At 44.8% G+C, this 22,999-nt stretch overlaps 1 protein-coding gene across 1 annotated transcript; it reads left to right on the forward strand.

Annotated features, from left to right (window-relative positions):
* The first annotated feature begins 11,541 nt into the window (after positions 1-11,541).
* On the forward strand, positions 11,542-22,752 carry LOC119271177 (tau-cadinol synthase-like). The gene is made up of 9 exons (XM_037553101.1): positions 11,542-11,647; positions 16,925-17,106; positions 18,107-18,368; positions 18,674-18,959; positions 19,936-20,154; positions 20,619-20,687; positions 21,898-22,003; positions 22,127-22,375; positions 22,468-22,752. The coding sequence occupies exons 1-9, from the start codon at positions 11,542-11,544 to the stop codon at positions 22,750-22,752; spliced, it is 1,764 nt and encodes a 587-aa protein (XP_037408998.1).
* Positions 22,753-22,999: the final 247 nt, after the last annotated feature.

Genomic DNA, 22,999 nt, shown 5'->3' on the forward strand with positions numbered 1-22,999 from the left:
GTTCCGCTAACCCCTGGTACTCCGGTAAAATCCCGATTTCACCCGGAACGTTTCCGATATCCAAATATAGGCTTACAATATATCAATCTTTATGTCTCGACCATTTCGAGACACCTCGTCATGTCTGTGATCACATCCGGGACACCGAACAACCTTCGGTACATCAAAACACAAAAACCCTAATTACGATCGTCACCGAACTTTAAGCGTGCGGACCCTACGGGTTCGAGAACTATGTAGACATGACCGAGACACTTCTCCGGTCAATAACAAATAGCGGAACCTAGATGCTCATATTGGCTCCTACATATTCTACGAAGATCTTTATCGGCCAGACCGCATAACAATATACGTTGTTCCCTTTGTCATCGGTATGTTACTTGCCCGAGATTCGATCGTCGGTATCTCAATACCTAGTTCAATCTCGTTACCGACAAGTCTCTTTACTCGTTCCATAATACATCATCCTGCAACTAACTTATTAGTTGCAATGCTTGCAAGGCTTGAGTGATGTGCATTACCGAGAGGGCCCAGAGATACCTCTCCGACAATCGGAGTGACAAATCCTAATCTCGAAATACGCCAACCCAACAAGTACCTTCGGAGACACCTGTAGAGCACCTTTATAATCACCCAGTTACGTTGTGACGTTTGGTAGCACACAAAGTGTTCCTCCGATAAACGGGAGTTGCATAATCTCATAGTCATAGGAACATGTATAAGTTATGAAGAAAGCAATAGCAACAAACTAAACGATCAAGTGCTAAGCCAACGGAATGGGTCAAGTCAATCACATCATTCTCCTAATGATGTGATCCCGTTAATCAAATGACAACTTATGTCTATGGTTAGGAAACATAACCATCTTTGATTAACGAGCTAGTCAAGTAGAGGCATACTAGTGACTCTCTATTTTTGTCTATGTATTCACGCATGTATTATGTTTCCGGTTAATAAAATTCTAGCATGAATAATAAACATTTATCATGATATAAGGAAATAAATAATAACTTTATTATTGCCTCTAGGGCATATTTCCTTCAGTCTCCCACTTGCCACTTGCACTAGAGTGTATAATCTAGATTACACAGTAATGATTCTAACACCCATGGAGCCTTGGTGCTGATCATGTTTTGCTCGTGGAAGAGGCTTAGTCAGCGGGTCTGCAACATTCAGATCCGTATGTATCTTGCAAATTTCTATGTCTCCCACTTGGACTAAATCCCGAATGGAATTGAAGTGTCTCTTGATGTGTTTGGTTCTCTTGTGAAATCTGGATTCCTTCGCCAAGGCAATTGCACCAGTATTGTGACAAAAGACTTTCATTGGACCCGATGCACTAGGTATGACACCTAGATCAGATATTAACTCCTTCATCCAGACTCCTTCATTTGCTACTTCCGAAGCAGCTATGTACTCCGCTTCACATGTAGATCCCGCCACGACGCTTTGTTTAGAACTGCACCAACTGATAGCTCCACCGTTCAGTAAAAACACGTATCCGGTTTGCGATTTAGAATCGTTCGGATCAGTGTCAAAGCTTGCATCAACGTAACCATTTATGATGAGCTCTTTGTCACCTCCATATACGAGAAACATATCCTTAGTCCTTTTCAGGTATTTCAGGATGTTCTTGACCGCTGTCTAGTGATCCACTCCTGGATTACTTTGGTACCTCCTTGCTAGACTTATAGCAAGGCACACATCAGGTCTGGTACACAACATTGCATACATGATAGAGCCTATGGCTGAAGCATAGGGAACATCTTTCATTTTCTCTCTATCTTCTGCGGTGGTCGGACATTGAGTCTTACTACTTCACACCTTGTAACACAGGCAAGAACCCTTTCTTTGCTTGATCCATTTTGAACTTCTTCAAAACCTTGTCAAGGTATGTGCTTTGTGAAAGTCCAATTAAGCGTTTTGATCTATCTATATAGATCTTAATGCCCAATATGTAAGCAGCTTCACTGAGGTCTTTCATTGAAAAACTCTTATTCAAGTATCCCTTTATGCTATCCAGAAATTCTATATCATTTCCAATCAATAATATGTCATCCACATATAATATCAGAAATGCTACAGAGCTCCCACTCACTTTCTTGTAAATACAGGCTTCTCCAAAAGTCTGTACAAAACCAAATGCTCTGATCACACTATCAAATCGTTTATTCCAACTCCGAGAGGCTTGCACCAGTCCATAAATGGATCGCTGGAGCTTGCACACTTTGTTAGCTCCCTTTGGATCGACAAAACCTTCTGGTTGCATCATATACAACTCTTCTTCCAGAAATCCATTCAGGAATGCAGTTTTGACATCCATTTGCCAAATTTCATAATCATAAAGTGCGGCAATTGCTAACATGATTCGGACAGACTTAAGCATCGCTACGGGTGAGAAGGTCTCATCGTAGTCAATTCCTTGAACTTGTCGAAAACCTTTTGCAATAAGTCAAGCTTTGTAGACAATAACATTACCGTCGGCGTCAGTCTTCTTTTTGAAGATCCATTTATTCTCAATTGCTTGCCGATCAACGGGCAAGTCAACCAAAGTCCACACTTTGTTCTCATACATGGATCCCATCTCAGATTTCATGGCTTCTAGCCATTTTGCGGAATCTGGGCTCACCATCGCTTCTTCATAGCTCGCAGGTTCATGATGATCTAGTAGCATGACTTCCAGAACAGGATTACCGTACCACTCTGGTGCGGATCTTACTCTGGTTGATCTACGAGGTTCGGTAGTAACTTGATATGAAGTTTCATGATCATTATCATTAGCTTCATCACTAATTGGTGTAGGTGTCGCAGAAACCGGTTTCTGTGATGTACTACTTTCCAATAAGGGAGCAGGTACAGTTACCTCATCAAGTTCTACTTTTCTCCCACTCACTTCTTTCGAGAGAAACTCCTTCTCTAGAAAAACTCTGAATTTAGCAACAAAAGTTTTGCCTTCGGATCTGTGATAGAAGGTGTATCCAACAGTCTCCTTTGGGTATCCTATGAAGACACATTTCTCCGATTTGGGTTCGAGCTTATCAGGTTGAAGCTTTTTCACATAAGCATCGCAACCCCAAACTTTCAGAAACGACAACTTTGGTTTCTTGCCAAACCATAGTTCATAAGGCGCCATCTCAACGGATTTCGATGGTGTCCTATTTAACGTGAATGCAGCCGTCTCTAAAGCATAACCCCAAAACGATAATGGTAAATCAGTAGGAGACACCATAGATCGCACCATATCTAATAAAGTACGATTACGACGTTCGGACACACCATTACGCTGTGGTGTTCCGGGTGGCGTGAGTTGCGAAACTATTCCGCATTGTTCTAAATGTAGACCAAACTCATAACTCAAATATTCTCCTCCACGATCAGATCGTAGAAACTTTATTTTCTTGTTACGATGATTTTCAACTTCACTCTGAAATTCTTTGAACTTTTCAAATGTTTCAGACTTATGTTTCATTAAGTAGATATACCCATATCTGCTTAAATCATCTGTGAAGGTGAGAAAATAACGATATCCGGCACGAGCCTCAACATTCATTGGACCATATACATCTGTATGTATGATTTCCAACAAATCCGTTGCTCTCTCCATAGTACCGGAGAACGGCGTTTTAGCCATCTTACCCATGAGGCACGGTTCGCAAGTACCAAGTGATTCGTAATCAAGTAGTTCCAAAAGTCCATCAGTATGGAGTTTCTTCATGCGCTTTACACCGATATGACCTAAACGGTAGTGCCACAAATAAGTTGCACTATCATTATCAACTCTGCATCTTTTGATTTCAATATTATGAATATGTGTATCACCACTATCGAGATTCATCAAAAATAGACCACTCTTCAAGGGTGCATGACCATAAAAGATATTACTCATATAAATAGAACAACCATTATTCTCTGATTTAAATGAATAACCGTCTCGCATCAAACAAGATCCAGATATAATGTTCATGCTCAACGCTGGAACCAAATAACAATTATTTAGGTCTAATACTAATCCCGAAGGTAGATGTAGAGGTAGCGTGCCGACCGCGATCACATCGACTTTGGAACCATTTCCCACGCGCATCGTCACCTCGTCCTTAGTCAATCTTCGCTTAATCCGTAGCCCCTGTTTCGAGTTGCAAATGTTAGCAACAGAACCAGTATCAAATACCCAGGTGCTACTGCGAGCATTAGTAAGGTACACATCAATAACATGTATATCACATATACCTTTGTTCACTTTGCCATCCTTCTTATCCGCCAAATACTTGGGGCAGTTCCGCTTCCAGTGACCAGTATGCTTGCAGTAGAAGCACCCAGTCTCAGGCTTAGGTCCAGACTTGGGTTTCTTCTCCTGAGCAGCAACTTTTTTGTTGTTCTTCTTGAAGTTCCCTTTCTTCTTTCCTTTGCCGCTTTTCTTGAAACTGGTGGTCTTATTGACTATCAACACTTGATGCTCCTTCTTGATTTCTACCTCCGTGGCTTTTAGCATCGCGAAGAGCTCAGGAATAGTTTTATTCATCCCTTGCATATTATAGTTCATCACGAAGATTTTGTAGCTTGGTGGCAGTGATTGAAGAACTCTGTCAATGACACTATCAACAGGAAGATTAACGCCCAGTTGAGTCAAGTGATTATGGTACCCAGACATTTTGAGTATATGTTCATTGACAGAACTATTCTCCTCCATCTTGCAGCTATAGAACTTATTGGAGACTTCATATCTCTCAATCCGGGCATTTGCTTGAAATATTAACTTCAACTCCTGGAACATCTCATATGCTCTATGACGTTCAAAACGTCGTTGAAGACCCGGTTCTAAGCCGTAAAGCATGGCACACTGAACTATCGAGTAGTCATCAGTTTTGCTCTGCCAGACGTTCATAACATCTGGTGTCGCTCCTGCAGCAGGCTTGGCACTTAGCGGTGCTTCCAGGACGTAATTTTTCTGTGTAGAAATGAGGATAATCCTCAAGTTACGGACCCAGTCTGTGTAATTGCTACCATCATCTTTCAACTTTGCTTTCTCAAGGAACGCATTAAAATTCAACGGAACAACAACACGAGCCATCTGTCTACAATCAAACATAGACAAGCACGATACTATCAGGTACTAAGTTCATGATAAATTTAAGTTCAATTAATCATATTACTTAAGAACTCCCACTTAGAAAGATATCCCTCTAATCCTCTAAGTGATCACGTGATCCAAATCAACTAAACCATGTCCGATCATCACGTGAGATGGAGTAGTATCAATGGTGAACATCAATATGTTGATCATATCTACTATATGATTCATGCTCGACCTTTCGGTCTCCGTGTTCTGAGGCCATATCTATTATATGCTAGGCTCGTCAAGTTAAACCTGAGTATTCCGTGTGTGCAACTGTTTTGCACCTGTTGTATTTGAATATAGAGCCTATCACACCCGATCATCACGTGGTGTCTCAGCATGAAGAACTTTCGCAATGGTGTATACTCAGGGAGAACACTTATACTTTGATAATTTAGTGAGGGATCATCTTATAATGCTACCGTCAATCAAAGAAAGATAAGATGCATAAAAGATAACATCACATGCAATCAATATAAGTGATATGATATGACCATCATCATCTTGTGCTTGTGATCTCCATCTCCGAAGCACCTTCATGATCACCATCGTCATCGGCGCGACACCTTGATCACCATCGTAGCATCATTGTCGTCTCGCCAATCTTATGCTTCCACAACTATCGCTACCTCTTAGTGATAAAGTAAAGCATTACAGCGCAATTGCATTGCATACAATAAAGCGACAACCATATGGCTCCTGCCAGTTATCGATAACTCGGTTACAAAACATGATCATCTCATGCATTAAAATTTAGCATTATGTCTTGACCATATCACATCACAACATGCCCTGCAAAAACAAGTTAGACGTCCTCTACTTTGTTGTTGCAAGTTTTACGTGGCTGCTACGGGCTTAGCAAGAACCGTTCTTACCTACGCATCAAAACCACAAAGATAGTTTGTCAAGTTGGTTCTGTTTTAACCTTCGCAAGGACCGGGCGTAGCCACACTTGGTTCAACTAAAGTTGGAGAAACTGACACCCGCCAACCACCTGTGTGCAAAGCACGTCGGTAGAACCAGTCTCGCGTAAGCGTATGCGTAATGTCGGCCCGGGCCGCTTCATCCAACAACACCGCCGAACCAAAGTATGACATGCTGGTAAGCAGTATGACTTATATCGCCCACAACTCACTTGTGTTCTACTCGTGCACAACATCAACGCATAAAACCTAGGCTCGGATGCCACTGTTGGGAAACGTAGTAATTTCAAAAAATTTCCTACGCACACGCAAGATCATGGTGATGCATAGCAACGAGAGGGAGAGTGTTGTCTACGTACCCTCGTAGACCGGCAACGGAAGTGTTGACACAATGTAGAGGACGTAGTCATACGTCTTCCCGATCCAACCGATCCAAGTACCGAACGTACGACACCTCCGAGTTCTGCACACGTTCAACTCGGTGACGTCCCTCGAGTTCCGATCCAGCAAAACGTTGAGGGAGAGTTTCGTCAGCACGACGGCGTGATGATGGTGATGATGTTCTACCGATGCAGGGCGTCGCCTAAGCATCGCTATGATATGACCGAGGTGGAATATGGTGGAAGGGGGCACCGCACACGGCTAAGGAACGATCACGAGGATCAACTTGTGTGTCATGGGGTGCCCCCTTGCCTCAGTATATAAAGGAGGGAGAGGGGGAGGTGCGGCCGGCCCTATGGGTGCGCCTGGAGGAGTCCTACTCCAACCGGGAGTAGGACTCCCCCCTCTTGCCTTGTTGGAAAAGGAAGGAGGAAGGGAGAAAGAGGAAAGGGGGGCGCCCCCCCTTCCTTGTCCTATTCAGACTAGGGGGGAGGGGGCGCGCGGCCTGCCCTCCTCTTCTCCCTTATGGCCCATGTAGGCCCAATAACCCCCCCCCTCGGGGGGGGGGGGGTTCCGTTAACCCCCGGTACTCCGGTAAAATCCCGATTTCACCCGGAACGTTTCTGATATCCAAATATAGGCTTCCAATATATCAATCTTTATGTCTCGACCATTTCGAGACTCCTCTTCATGTCCGTGATCACATCCGGGACTCCGAACAACCTTCGGTACATCAGAACACAAAAACCCTAATTACGATCGTGACCGAACTTTAAGCGTGCGGACCCTACGTGTTCGAGAACTATGTAGACATGACCGAGACACTTCTCCGGTCAATAACCAATAGCGGAACTTGGATGCTCATATTGGCTCCTACATATTCTATGAAGATCTTTATCGGTCAGACCGCATAACAATATACCTTGTTCCCTTTGTCATCGGTATGTTACTTGCCCGAGATTTGATCGTCGGTATCTCAATACATAGTTCAATCTCGTTACCGGCAAGTCTCTTTACCCGTTCCGTAATACATCATCCTGCAACTAACTTATTAGTTGCAATGCTTGCAAGGCTTGAGTGATGTGCATTACCGAGAGGGCCCAGAGATACCTCTCCGACAATCGGAGTGACAAATCCTAATCTCGAAATACGCCAACCCAACAAGTACCTTCGGAGACACCTGTAGAGCACCTTTATAATCACCCAGTTATGTTGTGACGTTTGGTAGCACACAAAGTGTTCCTCCGGTAAACGGGAGTTGCATAATCTCATAGTCATAGGAACATGTATAAGTTATGAAGAAAGCAATAGCAACAAACTAAACGATCAAGTGCTAAGCCAACGGAATGGGTCAAGTTAATCACATCATTCTCCTAATAATGTGATCCCGTTAATCAAATGACAACTCATGTCTATGGTTAGGAAACATAACCATCTTTGATTAACGAGCTAGTCAAGTAGAGGCATACTAGTGACTATCTGTTTTTGTCTATGTATTCACACATGTATTATGTTTCCGGTTAATACAATTCTAGCATGAATAATAAACATTTATCATGATATAAGGAAATAAATAATAACTTTATTATTGCCTCTAGGGCATATTTCCTTCATGGTGGGGCATCCCCGGCCGCACGATCCACGCCGTCCTCGAGTACCTCGAGGGCAGCAACGATCCGCCGCTCCAGTACCTGGCGGCCCCGGCCCCGCCCCCCGCTGGAGCGGCGGCCCATGGCTGCCGAGGCGCATGCTGGGCGCCTCCTCCTCCTCCTCCTCCTCCGGGTCACCGGCGCTTGTCAACGTCAAGGCAGAGCCCATGGAAACGCCACTCGGGCGGCGCACCCGCGGCGCTGCCCTCGTCATCAATGAGGGCGGCCGTGCCTCCTCCTCGGCTCCTACCCGCCTTGTCAAGCCGAAGACGGAGCCGAGGCTTGCCGCCGTGAAGAGCGAGCATGATGACGAGCTCGACGAAGAGGCCGCCATGAAGTGGACGCGGGAAGATTGGGCCCAACTGGAGATGGAGCGTCAGCGCCGCGTCCTAGAGGATATCGCCGCTCGCCGTCTTGGCCGCGACGAGGGAGGCGTTATCGTCCTTGAGGATAGCGATGACGACGCGCCACCGCTGGCCAAACCAGTCTGCCTGGGCGACCCCGGGCAGGGGTCTAGCAGGGACGGCCGCGGAGTGAAGAAGGAGAAGAAGGAAGACGATGACGGCGACTACGACGTCTCCAACAAGCTCTTTGGCCTGTAGGCGCGGCAACAACTGTTTTTTTCTTCCTTTAGTAGATTATATGTTTTCAATATGCAAAAAAACTGTGAAACGCCTAAATATCGCTGAATCTATGTGGTGTTTGTCGAATTTTGGCTGATTCTGTCTTTAAAAATATTTTAAAAAGGGCGTCTGGGGGCGATCTGGGGGCGGCGGCTGGGAACTCGATCATCCCCCATGCCGAAAATATCACCGGCACGCCCCCAAGCGGCGCTTTTTTCTAGCCCCGGGCGAAAGGCTGGAGATGCTCTAAGACAAGGTGGCTCCTTGCCCCTAGACGAGATCAAACTGCCTTGATGCAATGTCGTTGTTGCTTTCTTCTCCACAAAATCGGCTGACCCAATTAGGTTTTCAGGCGACTGTCATGTAGCTAAACTGAAGTTATAATCACACAACAAGTTCATACGTAACACTAGGATACGCTAACAAGTTCATATGAGTACGATCTAGGACTAGATAGATATACGCAAGTCAAACATCAATGCTTCGTGCCCTTCCCCTTGTCATCTCCAGAGCGACGGTAGTATGTGCTGAAATATGCGCAGTCACCGGGTTCCGAGGGGGGAGGGGGTCAGAGTTGTTGGAGGAGCTGTGAGACGGAGGGTTTTGCCTGCAACGACCTCTTGCTCAACTGCAACTGCTCCGACGCCTTGAGGCCTAGCCGTGAGGACTTAGCATTCTTGCGACAGTGGGTGTCCGTGTTTGTTGTGGCCAAGGACCGGCGCAGGACACTGTGGTGAAGCCGATCAGACTCAGAGGGTTGAGGGACCGGCGCGGTTTGGCAAAATCATGACCAGAGCGGCTGGATAATGCCAGGGTCACCTGTTTTGCGCTACGAGCTACCCATGCCCCGACTCGTGGAGCCATACTAGGCTTGGAGGTGCCAGGCCAGCACCCAATGCTTATGTTTCATTCTATGGTGTTGCTTATGTTTCAATCTTATATCAGGATTTCAAGATTGTTCCCAGTTTTTAGAAATATTGTTGTTAATTTTGGATGCTTGCATTTCCAACCCAAAGATAGCATCTTGTTTACATCATGTTTAGAAGGATGCTTGCATTTCCAACCTCAAGATAGCTAATATCCTACGTTGCACCGATACGGCGATACACGTACGGCGATATGGGATACGGCAATTTCTAGAACAACAATATGCGATACGTCGAATATATATAAATAATTAATAAAAGAAAAGAAATATCCACACGAATCTCAACATAAGATCAATGACATAGGACTTAGATGTGCAATACTTATTGCACATTTAGATGTGCTTTAGCAAAACTATAATAAAAACCAACATAACAAAATGTCCTCGACTCCATTAGTTGCGTGATTGCCTCCAAGCCTCTTTTCTTTTGTCTTGAATGATCCAGGTCCTCAACTCCTCATGGTGTACACAAAATAGAAAATACATCAACAAGCAGCAACATCAGCAAGTAATTTTATCCAACAAACATCAACAAGCAGCAATAGATAGAAGTGATAGCCTCCTTTGTGCAGCTATTTCTCTCGGTGTACTAGTAGTACGGACGCCAGCAAGCACAACCAAGCAAGAATCCAGCAAGCAGGCAAGCATACATCAAGCACACATCAGACATCACTCGGTGCTCGGGGAAATTGCCTTGCGACGGCGGCGCAGAAGACTCGAGGAGGAGAGGCGATTCCGGGCGGTGGGCGCGGCGGCGTCACCATATAGTCCATCCCTTCTCCTCTACTGCATGGTTTGAAGGACTCCATATTTCCCTCAAGCTAACTTTCACTTCTGAACTTTGTAGCCACTAACATGGGATATGTGCGATCTTACTGAGAACACTCCTATCCTCTCCAAGTTCCAAGACCAAAAGTTCTGAAGCCACGTACATAACGGAGTTATCAGAATGGCATCCCCGTCCAATGGCAAGGAAGTATCACGGATTAGTCCCTCTCTCCATTGAGCTGAAGTTTCATCTATCAGATCGTCAGCTAGTTGAGGAGCTGAATTGGTGAGGCATACAAGTGGTCTCATTAATTCGTCACGGGGTAACCAATTTTGGCACCATATCTTTATTGTCGATGCGTGAACCTAAAATGTTGAGATCTAAGGCTGCTCGTAGTGGGAGTGTCATATACTAGCATCATGTATATGATATTACCTTCATAGTGCATAGTATCTGAAGGTGGTATTATAGACGACCTCATTTATATTTATGCATGGCACAGAATAGCACAACATTCAATACGACACGGTATCATATCATGATACCCATCCCTCTTGCTTTCTCCATTTAATTGTATGTCACTTCATCTAAATTGCTTAGTTGGTAGACATGATAATTCATGTGATACACTTGTAGGAGGTCTAAGAGCGTGCGTATCGTTGGATAAAGTTCACAAATCCAAAACCGCTGCAGTGTAGGCCTCACACGTCAGAACCCACATCGACTTTTCCAACTGTGAGATTCTCATCTTAAGCTGCTTCTAAGCTATCGCGGGCGATTGGCGCATCTATGCAGGTATATATAGGAGTCAACGCTACTCTAGAACCGGTGCTTGTTGAATAGTCGACTCCAACGAATTTTGTGTTAGCACTCGACTTAGCACCGGGTTTTGACCAACTCTGCACTTGCTTAGGTGACCCTGACAATGTGGCGGCTATACATAGTGGCGGCACTCCGGCTGCTAATTATTAGAAGAATAGAAGATGCATGCATGGTGGCGGCTATGCATGAATATTCCAATGACCCGGGCTGGGGCTGGCCTTGGGTATAAAGGCCTCTCATACGCATGCATTCTCATACCTCCCCAAAGCTAACTATAGCGAGCTCGCTAGCTTTTTCCTGAAGAAGAACAACGCGCGACACTCGTAAGCTCTCATGGCATCCGCCGTTGCTGCCAGTGGCGGCGCCAGAGTGTGCATGAAGTCTGGGCAAGGTCAGGCAACTTTTGTCTTAGCGACCAAAAGCCCAAGAAAACTAATGGCTAAATGTAAGACAATAGGCTTTGGGGAGAACCGGCACAACCCTCTAGGGGTGGCCTATCACATATATATATAATGAGGTGGTATACAACGTTACAATATACACATGTAAATACAGTCTAACACCCTCCCTCAATCTTAGCCACTTTCTAATGAATCTAGAAGGGTAAGATTGCGCCTGCAAGTCTCAAACTGTGGCAAAGGCAATGGCTTGGTGAAGATGTCAGCAAGTTGATCCTTGGAAGAAATAAACTTGATCTGTAGTTGCTTCTGAGAGACACGTTCACGCACAAAGTGATAGTCAACTTCAATGTGTTTCGTTCGGGCATGGAATACCGGATTTGTAGAAAGGTATGTAGCACCGATGTTATCACACCAAAGAACATGAGGCTGTGATTGGGGTATACTTAACTCCTGAAGCAAGGACTGTACCCAGATGATCTCTGATGTGGCATTGGCCACAGCCTTATACTCAGCCTCAGTACTGCTACGCGAGACAGTAGCCTGTTTCCGAGCACTCCAGGCAATCAGGTTAGAGCCAAAGAAGACAGCATAACCCCCCGTGGATCGCCTGTCATCCGGATTGTCAGCCCAGTCTGCATCAGAATATGCTGAAAGACAACCAGAGTCAGACGGCCGAATATGCAAACCATGAGCCACCGTGAAACGAATATAGCGCAAAATCCGCTTAACAGCAGACCAATGAGTGTCACGGGGTGACTGCAGATACTGGCAGACTCGGTTAACAACATAGGAAATGTCTGATCGCGTGATCGTCAAGTACTGGAGCCCACCAACAATACTCCTGTACTCTGTCGCATCAGAAGAAGAAAGAAGCACACCATCAACAGCATTGAGCTTATCAGTGGTAGACAAGGGTGTAGTCGTCGGTTTGCACTTAAGCATCCCAGCTCGCTGCAACAAATCCAGAGAGTACTTCTTTTGCGTCATAACAAGGCCAGCATCACGAGAAGTAACCTCCACACCAAGAAAGTAATGAAGCTTCCCAAGGTCCTTGACCGCAAAATCAGCACCAAGTGAGCGAACAAGCGCAGTAGCAGCCGACTGAGAGGAGCTGACCAAAATGATATCATCTACATAGACCAACAAGTACATAGTAACCTCAGGCCTTTGAAGAAAAAACAATGAGGAGTCAGCAGTTGATGATGCAAAACCATGAGCACGAAGAGCCATTGCAAGACGAGCATGCCAAGCACGAGGAGCCTGCTTCAGACCATAAATTGCCTTGGACAGACGACAGAGATGATCAGGGCGATCCGGATCAGAGAAACCCGGAGGCTGGCGCATGTAAACCTCCTCCGCCAAGACACCATGAAGAAAAGCATTTTGAACATCAAGCTGACGAAGAAACCAACCTCGAGTAACAGCCAGAGAGAGAAGAAGTCTGATGGTAGTAGGCTTGACCACTGGACTGAAGGTGTCTTCATAGTCAAGTCCAAAACGCTGTCGAAAACCACGAGCAACCAGACGAGCCTTATAACGCTCAATGGACCCATCAGAATGCCTCTTCACTTTGAAAACCCATTTGGAATCAATGACATTTACCCGTGATTGTGGAGGAACAAGAGTCCATGTCTGATTGCGAAGAAGCGCTTGATACTCCTGCTCCATGGCCTCTCTCCAATGAGGAATGCGCATAGCAGCTTGATACGTGCGTGGCTCAGAGGATGGATCTACGAGAGCAGCAGACATGCACGCCGCTAACCAAGCAACTGTGCCATCGTGACGTTGCTTAGGCTGAAAAATGCCACTCCGACTGCGCGTATGTGGACGTAGAGCAGCAGCAGGAGCCGGCGGAGGCGAAGGTGATGGAGAGGTGACGGTCGCCGGAGATGCAGGAATCACCTCAGGCGAGCTCGGGACAGACGACTCCGGGCTGCATGGCGAAGACTGGCCCGACGACAGGGGCTCAGAGGCCATGGGCGAACCGAGAGTGGGCGAGGCCAGCTCCGGTGACACCGGCCCAGACGGCCTTGGCGAGGCGAGAGCAGGCGAGGCCGACCCTGGTGAGAAGGGCCCAGACACCCTGGGCGAGGCAGGGGCGGGCGAGGCCAGGCCTGGTGATGACTGCCCCGACGCCCTGGGCGAGACGGGGACCGAGGAGGCCGGCCCAGTCGGCGGGGCTGCAGGGCGCGACGATGGCGAAGGCAGCCCAGAAGCCAGAGGCGACCGGGCCAGGGCGTCGATCGGCCGTGCATGAGCACGGAAACCGAGGCCATGCAGGGGCGCCATGTGCTCCTCATGCACAACAGAAGGTGCCGAGGATGAAGGCGATGGTGACGAAGAGGAAGATGGCACTTCCAGAATCTCCAAACGAGCCCCACGACCAGTGCCTGCACCATGGTTAGGCAACAATAGAGGAGAATATGCAACATCATCAAATTGGTCAGAAGCAACAGAGGATGAATGCATGACAGGTGGCTCGGTAGTGGACACAGGGAGTTTGGCAAAGGGAAAAACATGCTCATCAAACACAACATCCCGAGAGATGTAGACACGATTAGTGGGCACATAAAGACATTTGTATCCTTTATGAAGAGAGCTATAACCAAGAAAAACACACTTCTTGGAACGAAACTCGAGCTTACACTTGTTATATGGACGAAGATGGGGCCAGCAAGCATACCCAAACACCTTGAAAAAGGTGTAGTCCGGTTGTTCATTAAGGAGAACTTCAATGGGAGTCTTCATATTCAAAACACGAGTGGGAGTACGATTGATGAGAAAACATGCAGTGGTGAAAGCATCACTCCAAAAACGAAACGAAACAGATGCATGGGCCAAAAGAGTCAGACCAGCTTCAACAATGTGACGATGCTTACATTCTACTGAACCATTCTGCTGATGTGTATGTGGACATGCTAAACGGTGAGTGATCCCAAGCGACTGAAAGAAGGAGTTGAGGTTGCGATACTCGCCACCCCAGTCTGACTGAACATGAACAATTTTGTGCTTGAGAAGGCGTTCAACATGTTTTTGGAACTGAACAAAAATGTCAAACACATCAGATTTACATTTGATAAGATAAAGCCAGGTAAAGCGGCTGTAAGCATCAACAAAACTGATATAGTAATTATGACCACTAACAGAAGTCTGAGCAGGACCCCATACATCTGAAAACACAAGTTCTAAAGGATGTTTCACCTCACGACTGGACTCCGAAAAGGGAAGTTGATGACTCTTCCCCTGCTGACAAGCATCACACACTGCTACATCTTTATTACTAGACACACTAGGAAGCTCATGACGACGCAAAACATGCCGGACAATAGGTGTGGCCGGGTGACCAAGACGAGCATGCCACTGTGACGGAGATACCCGAACTCCACTGAAGACGCGAGCGACGCCAGGATGCTCCAGACGATAGAGACCTTGGCAGAGCCGCCCACTAAGAAGAATGTCCCTCGTGCCCCGATCCTTAATAAAAAGATCAAAAGGATGAAATTCACAAAGCACATTATTATCATGAGTGAGTTTAGGAACTGAAAGAAGATTACGTGTCACAGATGGAACTCGAAGAACATTGCGAAGTTGAAGACTCCTATTGGCATGTCTAGTGAGAAGTGATGCTTGACCAATATGAGAGATGTGCATACCTGCTCCATTGGCGGTGTGGATCTTGTCGGAGCCATGGTAGGGTTCACGAGTGTGAAGCTTCCCCATCTCACTGGTCAGGTGCTCTGTCGCCCCAGAGTCCATGTACCAGTGGGGATCAATGGAGTAGGACTGAATGTGTCCCTGTGGCTTCTGCGGCGGCGGACGATCAGCCATGGCGACCTGACGAGCAAAGTTGCATGTATCCTTCCCGTCATTGCCGAGACCAAGAAAACCCCGCTGGAAGCGCTTGTGACACTTCGAGGCCCAGTGCCCATCGCGACCACAAAGCTGGCACACACGTGGACCGCCAGCCCCTGATAGCGTCGCAGTAGGAGGAGGGGCCGAGGCGGGTGGTGGTGACTGCCCCGAAGGAGCCCTGGATGAAGCAGAGGAGCGACCACCCTTGGTGGCGGCGTTTGCCGAGAGGGCGCCGTTGCCCCTGGATCGGCGCGTCTCGACTCGTTGCTCAGTAAGCAGGAGGCGTGAAAAGACCTCGTGTGCTGGCATGGGCGTGGAGTTGCCCCTCTCATTGATGATCTCGACTAGGGCGTCATACTCCTCATCAAGACCATTGACAATAAACGAGTTGAACTCGGAGTCGGTGAGGGGCTGTCCAATGGAGGCCAACGTGTCGGCGAGACTCTTGACTTTGTTGTAGAACTCAGTGGCGGTGGAGTCAAGCTTCTGACACTCCCCAAGTTGGCGACGGAGCCCAGATACACGAGCCTGCGACTGTGCCGCAAACGAGCGCTCAAGAATAGTCCATGCCTCGTGGGATGTCTTGGCGAAGACAACAAGCCCAGCAACGGCCGGAGAGAGCGACCCCTGGGTGGAGGAGAGGTTCGCCTGATTCTGCCCTGTCCAGACACGGTGAGCCGGATTATAGACCGGACCGTGCACGCTGTCAACCAGCGCAGGAGGGAAAGGGAGAGAGCCGTCGACATAGCCAAGCAGATAGTGACTCCCAAGAAGCGGAAGAACCTGCGTGCGCCAGAAGATGTAATTGTCCGACGACAACTTGATGGTGATGAGATGGCCGAAGTGAAACGGCAGCGGCGGCTGCGATCCCATCGAGGAGACTGGCTGAGGTGAGACCACCGTGGAGACAGTCAGAGGGGCAGCCGGCGCGGTGACAGAGGGCGCGATGGCCGCGGTTGACGCCCCGAAGCCTGCCAGCGCGACGTCCTCCGCCACCAGCGGCGCAGTGGCCGAGGGCGCGACAGCCGCGGTTGACGGGGCGGCGGCGGTGTGGGCCACAAGCGCCTGCCCGGGCGAAGTAGCAGCCGGCGGGAGCGCGAAGAGGGAGCCGACGCTCCGTGTCCCGATCGGCACCTGAAGGGAGGCGGCATCCAGCGGCCTCGAGAGAAGTGCCGCGAGGGAGGCCGGCAGAAAACCGGTGGCGGTGGAGCCGGACGCAGCGGCGGACGTCATAGCAGTCGGGCGACGGCGACGGCGGGCGCGGCGGCGGCGGCGGTGGCGGCGGCGGCGGCGGCGGCGGTTTAGGGTTTTTAGGCGGAAGCGGACGTAACCTAGCGTGATACCATGTAAGACAATAGGCTTTGGGGGGAACCGGCACAACCCTCTAGGGATGGCCTATCACATATATATATAATGAGGTGGTATACAACGTTACAATATACACATGTAAATACAGTCTAACACTAAACCATCGTGCTGTATGAAAATTGACGGAGGCTTCGCCGGCGGAGCCCGGTCAGCTGTACAGGGTCGTCGGTCTGTGGCCTCGCCACTGGCTGCTGCCGCCGTTCCTGAAAAGCAGTCCGGCTCTGAACCCTCACCGTGGAGCGACTTCTTTACTGGATATGAGCCAGAACCACTGCAGGTATACATCAAAAGTTGAAAACCAAGCTAGCTAGGCTATTAAATCAAACCCCCTCCATTTCAAAATACAATGCATATATTATTTTTTTCGAAGTTAAATATTGTGAAGTTTGACTAAGTTTATAAATAAAGGCAACATCCATAATACCAAATAAATATCATTAGAATTATCATTCAGTATATTTTCATATTGTATTTATTTTGATTTTTTTGAATGCATACATGCTGAAACTTCACCAGACTTTGACTTAAAATAAATCTAATATGCACTGTACTGTGAAATAAACGGAGTATACCCACTGGCATCTTACCAATCAAATTGGAACTTTGGCTCCGTTTCGTATTATTAATTTTGGTTAATCCTAGGAAGATGACACACCATGTGCCAAAAAACTTTTTTTCTTCAAAACAACAACATTTATACATTATTAGAATGTACTTGCTTTCGCAATAACTAGATGATACCTTGTCCCATAACAAAAAAAATTGATGTGCCCGAAGAATATGATAAAAGTGCTCCGTTTTTTTGAGGAAAAAAGGCTAGTGTGAAAAGGTAAGAAAAAAACATCATACTGATGACGTGGCTCACCTTTGTTAAGAATCAATCGGTACATGATGTCACTAGCTAAATTTATTTAGGGGCTACTCCGGAGGAAAATGATAGCTAGTGCAAAATAACAACATTAGCAATATTACTCCCATAATCGTGTGTGCATAGTGACATACAAATATTTCCCTTGTGTTTTTGCAAAAATATTACACAATTCGTATTCTTATAACAGAAAGAAAAACATTTTATTTACATGCTTCTATTATTCTCACATTAACACCATATGGTGATCAAACAAAAATGGCTATGAGTCTTATTCATTTGTAACATGAGTACATTTATGCAGTTTTGGTGGGACATATCCACCACTATTTGGATACAAACTGGATAACTTGATTATGGATCTATGTATTGCATCCATTTTTTTGTTAACTTAAGCAATCAATTGCAGAAGTCTGAGGAATGGATGTTGGTGAGAGCTAATGAACTGAAGGAACATGTATGCATGATGTTTAAGTCTTGTAACAATATGGCAACACAAATTTGCTTACTGGATACACTCCAACATCTTGGAATAGATTACCACTTTAAAGAGCAGATCGACACTATTCTAAGCCAGATCTTGGAGAGTGAATTTTTTAGTAGCTCAAGCCTCAGTGAAGTTGCTCTAGGGTTTCGCTTGCTTAGGGAGCATGGCCATTGGGTTTCTCCAGGTATCTAACTGTATCTATTTATCATAGCATTGGATGACGCCCATGACATTTAGAGGATGTAGATTAACAATTGGCCAGCTGATTGAATTTTGAAGCTTTGATTAATTGCTGATTTTCTTAGTATGCATGCCTTTGAGTTACATTATCTGTATCTCAAACTAGCTTGACAAGGACGACATTAGATTTCTGACAAAGACAACAATTTGTGGATGCAGATGTTTTCAATAAATTCAAGGCCCAAGACGGGGGCTTCAGTAAGGACATATCAAATGATCCAAAGGGGCTATTAAGTTTGTATAATGCAGCTCATCTTCATGTTCATGGTGAGCCAACACTCGAAGAAGCCATAACTTTTGCGAGGCGTCATCTTAGATCAATGAGGGGTAGTGATCTGAAGACCCCACTAGCTAATCAAGTCAAACGGGCCCTTCACATACCACTGCCACGGGCTTGTAAGAGGATAGAGACACTGCATTATATCTCTGAGTACAAAGAAGAGGAAGGATATAATCCAGTTCTATTGGAGCTCGCAAAACTAGATTTTAACCTTTTACAACATGTCCACTTGAAGGAGCTCAAAGCGATTACTGAGTAAGTTAAACTCTTATTTCTCTTTTGAATCATGATAAATTGAGATGATGATGATGGTATAATAATAATAATAATAATAATAATAATAATAATAATAATAATAATGTAAATCATACATAGTGTAAATCATTACCAACAAAAGATTTGTTGATTATTACACATCAAAGTTGAGCCATCTATTTTTTATACGATTTCACAATTTCACATATTTAATGGGCCCTAAATTTTAATTATTATCTTGAAATTTATTTACCTCTAATATAATCTTGTATATTTTCTTGTGATTTCATTAAAAAATACATGTTATTTCCTTATTTGAAAATCATATATTTTTACTTTCTTAGATTGAAGTAGTACAAAAGGTACAATAATTTATAGTTTTTCTTTCGGGCCAACAACATTCAAGGTGGTATTTCTCCATGTTTTACAGTTTATGTAAGCTAGCCAAATGTGCTTTCAACATGCTATCCTTACTCATATGAGAATGAGCTTGTAGCATACTTCTGATACTAGCCATCCAAAAACCTACATCAACAGCTCAAAAGACTAATGAAAAGTTTAAGTTGGATAAAATTATCTCCTACTATCATTTTTGTGGCAATATTGATGGCCTAATAATTTCCTACACATTACCATAGATTTGGGTACTTATGGATAACGATCTAGTGCATGCCTATTGTTCATCCTATTTTACTTGATGTGGTCTAAGAGAGAAATATTCCTAGCTATGTTGAACCTAACTTAGATATAATTTACACTTATTTGTTGTTTTCATGGAATACTTTCTATGTGTAGAATTTAAAAGTGATATCCTACATAGCATGTTTTTATATATTTATTCCTAATTATGTTCATGATCTCATGGAACCCCTGATATTTATGGTGTGATCCATTTTTTCTGACATGGAGAAGGGCCAATGTTTTCTAAATCAATCAAATGTATTATTGAAATAAATCTAATTATTCTAATGTGTAGGTGGTGGAACAATTTTTCTAGAAATATTGGACTAAGTTATATTCGTTGTCGCGTGGTGGAGAGCTACACTTGGGCCTATGTGGTATATTATCAGAGAGGTTTCAAACTACCAAGACGTATTATCGCAATGATGATTGTACTTATTACGACTGTGGATGACACATATGATATTCATGCTACCATAGATGATTGTCGGAAGTTACATGAAGCCATACATAGGTGGAGTGGTGGACATTATATTTCTTACTAATCAGATTTATCTTTACCTATGAAACACTAATAGTTGTTTCCTATTAGCCATTTGCAAGCTCAAATATTTATGCATGGGCCAATTATTTAATATAGTGAACCAACTTTTATTGAAATTATGTCAGTCATAATGACTAAAAAAATTAAATTGGATGTGCTAGATTGTGTATAGATACAATATCTTGGATAAGACATGAACAAATATTTGATATGAAGGGTTCCAAGATGACACACCGCAAAGAATAGGATATACCTTATATGCCTCTAGAAGTTAGTAGGAGATAATGTAAAAGGAAATCACACATGGTGAAAATTGACTGATGAGATGGTCTAATGCACTACACAGGGAACTGATTTGTCTCCAATGCAACACTATAAGCACATGACCTAAATTTAGAAATGTATGCAATATGGAATTTAGCAATAAAAAATAGCAACAATGATGACTGGTGTCGCCTCAGTAGGGCCGACACCCCGCCATTGTCGTTAATTAGACGAGTTCAAGATACATCCGCCACAGATATACCATTGTTAGCATGGATCTAACAATGTTTCTAGTAGATGAAGGAGCTGCCAACATAGAGTCAAGGTGAAGTGGCATTTTTTGGGAGGTGGGGAACAACTACATCGTCAACGTACAAGGGTTCGTTGCTAGAGGATGGAAGACACATTTCTTCTCTGTCAAGGACCACCCGTCGTAGATATGTCTATGTCGCACAACTATAGCAAGCATGAGGTCACTGAGCTCCTCACGGTCATCCACTACCACTAACTGGTAACCTGGATGTGTCGGTTCTGAGGACACACATATGTGGAGATGAGAAGCTATCATTGAACGTAGGTAGTACTCTAGGTATCTAAAGTTGGCTAGTATTTGATGCATCATTAAGGGAAGGATGTTATGGGTTGTGACCTTCAACCATATGGTATCGTTACAACATCACCCACATACCCGCTAAGACAAAATGTAGCTATGCAGTTGCACAAATGTGTATTTTTTGAAGCATGTGCGATTGGTTTGCCATTGCACATAGTTGGGAGGTCATGTCATGGAGGTGGGGCAACACAAGGATCACATCAAAATATCTCGCAACAATGGTTAAGACCAAGGCAAAAAATTTACCCAAGTTCAGGCCCCCGTGGTGGGTAATAATCCTACTCCCCTCGCTGTCGGTTTCTCACTATCTCAAAATATATTACACGAGTATTTGGTGGCTAAAGGAACTTATAAACTAGTGGGTCAAGATCCCATCGATCTCTAGTTCTTGGCATGGTTGGCGATCTAGAGTACTTTGAACCAATCTTCCAAATTGCTCATAGTTGCTTCTGAGTGAGTTGGATTGTGATTTGCATATTCCTTTTATGCCTTAGCCTACAACTCCTTTATATATGCATCTAGGGTTCAATACAAATCAGGTTGACTCACGCGTACTCTAGCCGTTATACGACAGAGAGAATAAAGTTCTGGTTAGCTCATATGAAGCCAGATTCTTGCGCATATTCTTCCATCAACCCTGATTTCCTTATTTTGTAAATCGTGAGATAGAATCTTGTAGTGAGATGTTGATCTTTTATCTGGATCTGCCATCAGTAGGTCTTCATCTAGAAACAATTATGAGCACAAACAAGCTAATAGAAGTGTCTCACTATTTTCTTTTGTGCCACACACAATTGGTCCTATAGATGGGATGAAAGTGCCGTTGATATTCTGCCAGAGTACCTCAAGAGGTTGTATATGGAGTTGCTGATAACATTTAAGAATATTGAGGATGAAGTGCCAGCCAACGTCGACTACAATGTTTCCTACCTTAGAAAAGCGGTAATACATACATGCCCTTTCTATGTTAGAAAATTTGAAATTAAGAAAATATATTCATGATTATGCTTTAGCCCTTTTGATTAAGTTATTTCGCTTATCTTTTGCATGCACCCATCAATACAGTTTCAAAATCACGTCAGCGGTTATCTACAAGAAGCCGAATGGTCACACAATAATCACTGGCCAAAATTTGAAGATCAAGTAAATTTGACTAGCCTAACGGTAGGCGGACCAACACTATCGTTGAGTGTGATGGCAGGCGTGGATAGAAAAATAATGAAGCAGTCACTCGATTGGGCAGCTGGCGTACCCGACGTTGTTATAGCAGGTGGAAAGATTGTACGTTTCATGAACGACATTGCTGCATTTAAGGTATAAATTTATATATTATTTGAAGATTAATTATAATAATAATATGTAAACACTTCATGTCGCTTTACGTATATTAACAATGCCGTATACAGCGTCGGAAGTGCAAGGGTGATGCAGCAAGCTCCGTGGAGTGTTACATCCATGAGCATGGAGTCACAGACAAGGTGGCCATTGCAAGGATCGATGAACTAATAGAAGAGGAATGGAAGATTTTGAACAAAGCTCGCTTTGAAAATCATGCGCTTCTCCCAGCCTTGCAACCAATTATTGATTTAGCACGCAGCTCGTCATTGTTCTATGATAATAGGAACGACGTGTACACAACAAGTACACATCTTCAGGAGACTGTCGAGAGCCTATTCCTCAAGCCCATCTAGCCTTAAGACCATTATACTTCCTCCGTTCCTAAATATTTGTCTTTCTAGAGATTTCAACAAATGACTACATACGAAGTAAAATGAACGAATCTACACTCTAAAATATGTCTATATACATTCGTATATGGTAGTCCATTTGAAATCCCTAAAAACACAAATATTTAGGAACAGAGGGAGTAGTACGCAACTATTGGCTGTTTAATTCTTCCACATATTTTTTCTTAGTTTTCTTATGCAAATTCAAACC

The sequence above is a fragment of the Triticum dicoccoides genome, chromosome 3A (genome assembly GCF_002162155.2).
Source record: "Triticum dicoccoides isolate Atlit2015 ecotype Zavitan chromosome 3A, WEW_v2.0, whole genome shotgun sequence".
Classification (NCBI taxonomy): domain Eukaryota; kingdom Viridiplantae; phylum Streptophyta; class Magnoliopsida; order Poales; family Poaceae; genus Triticum; species Triticum dicoccoides.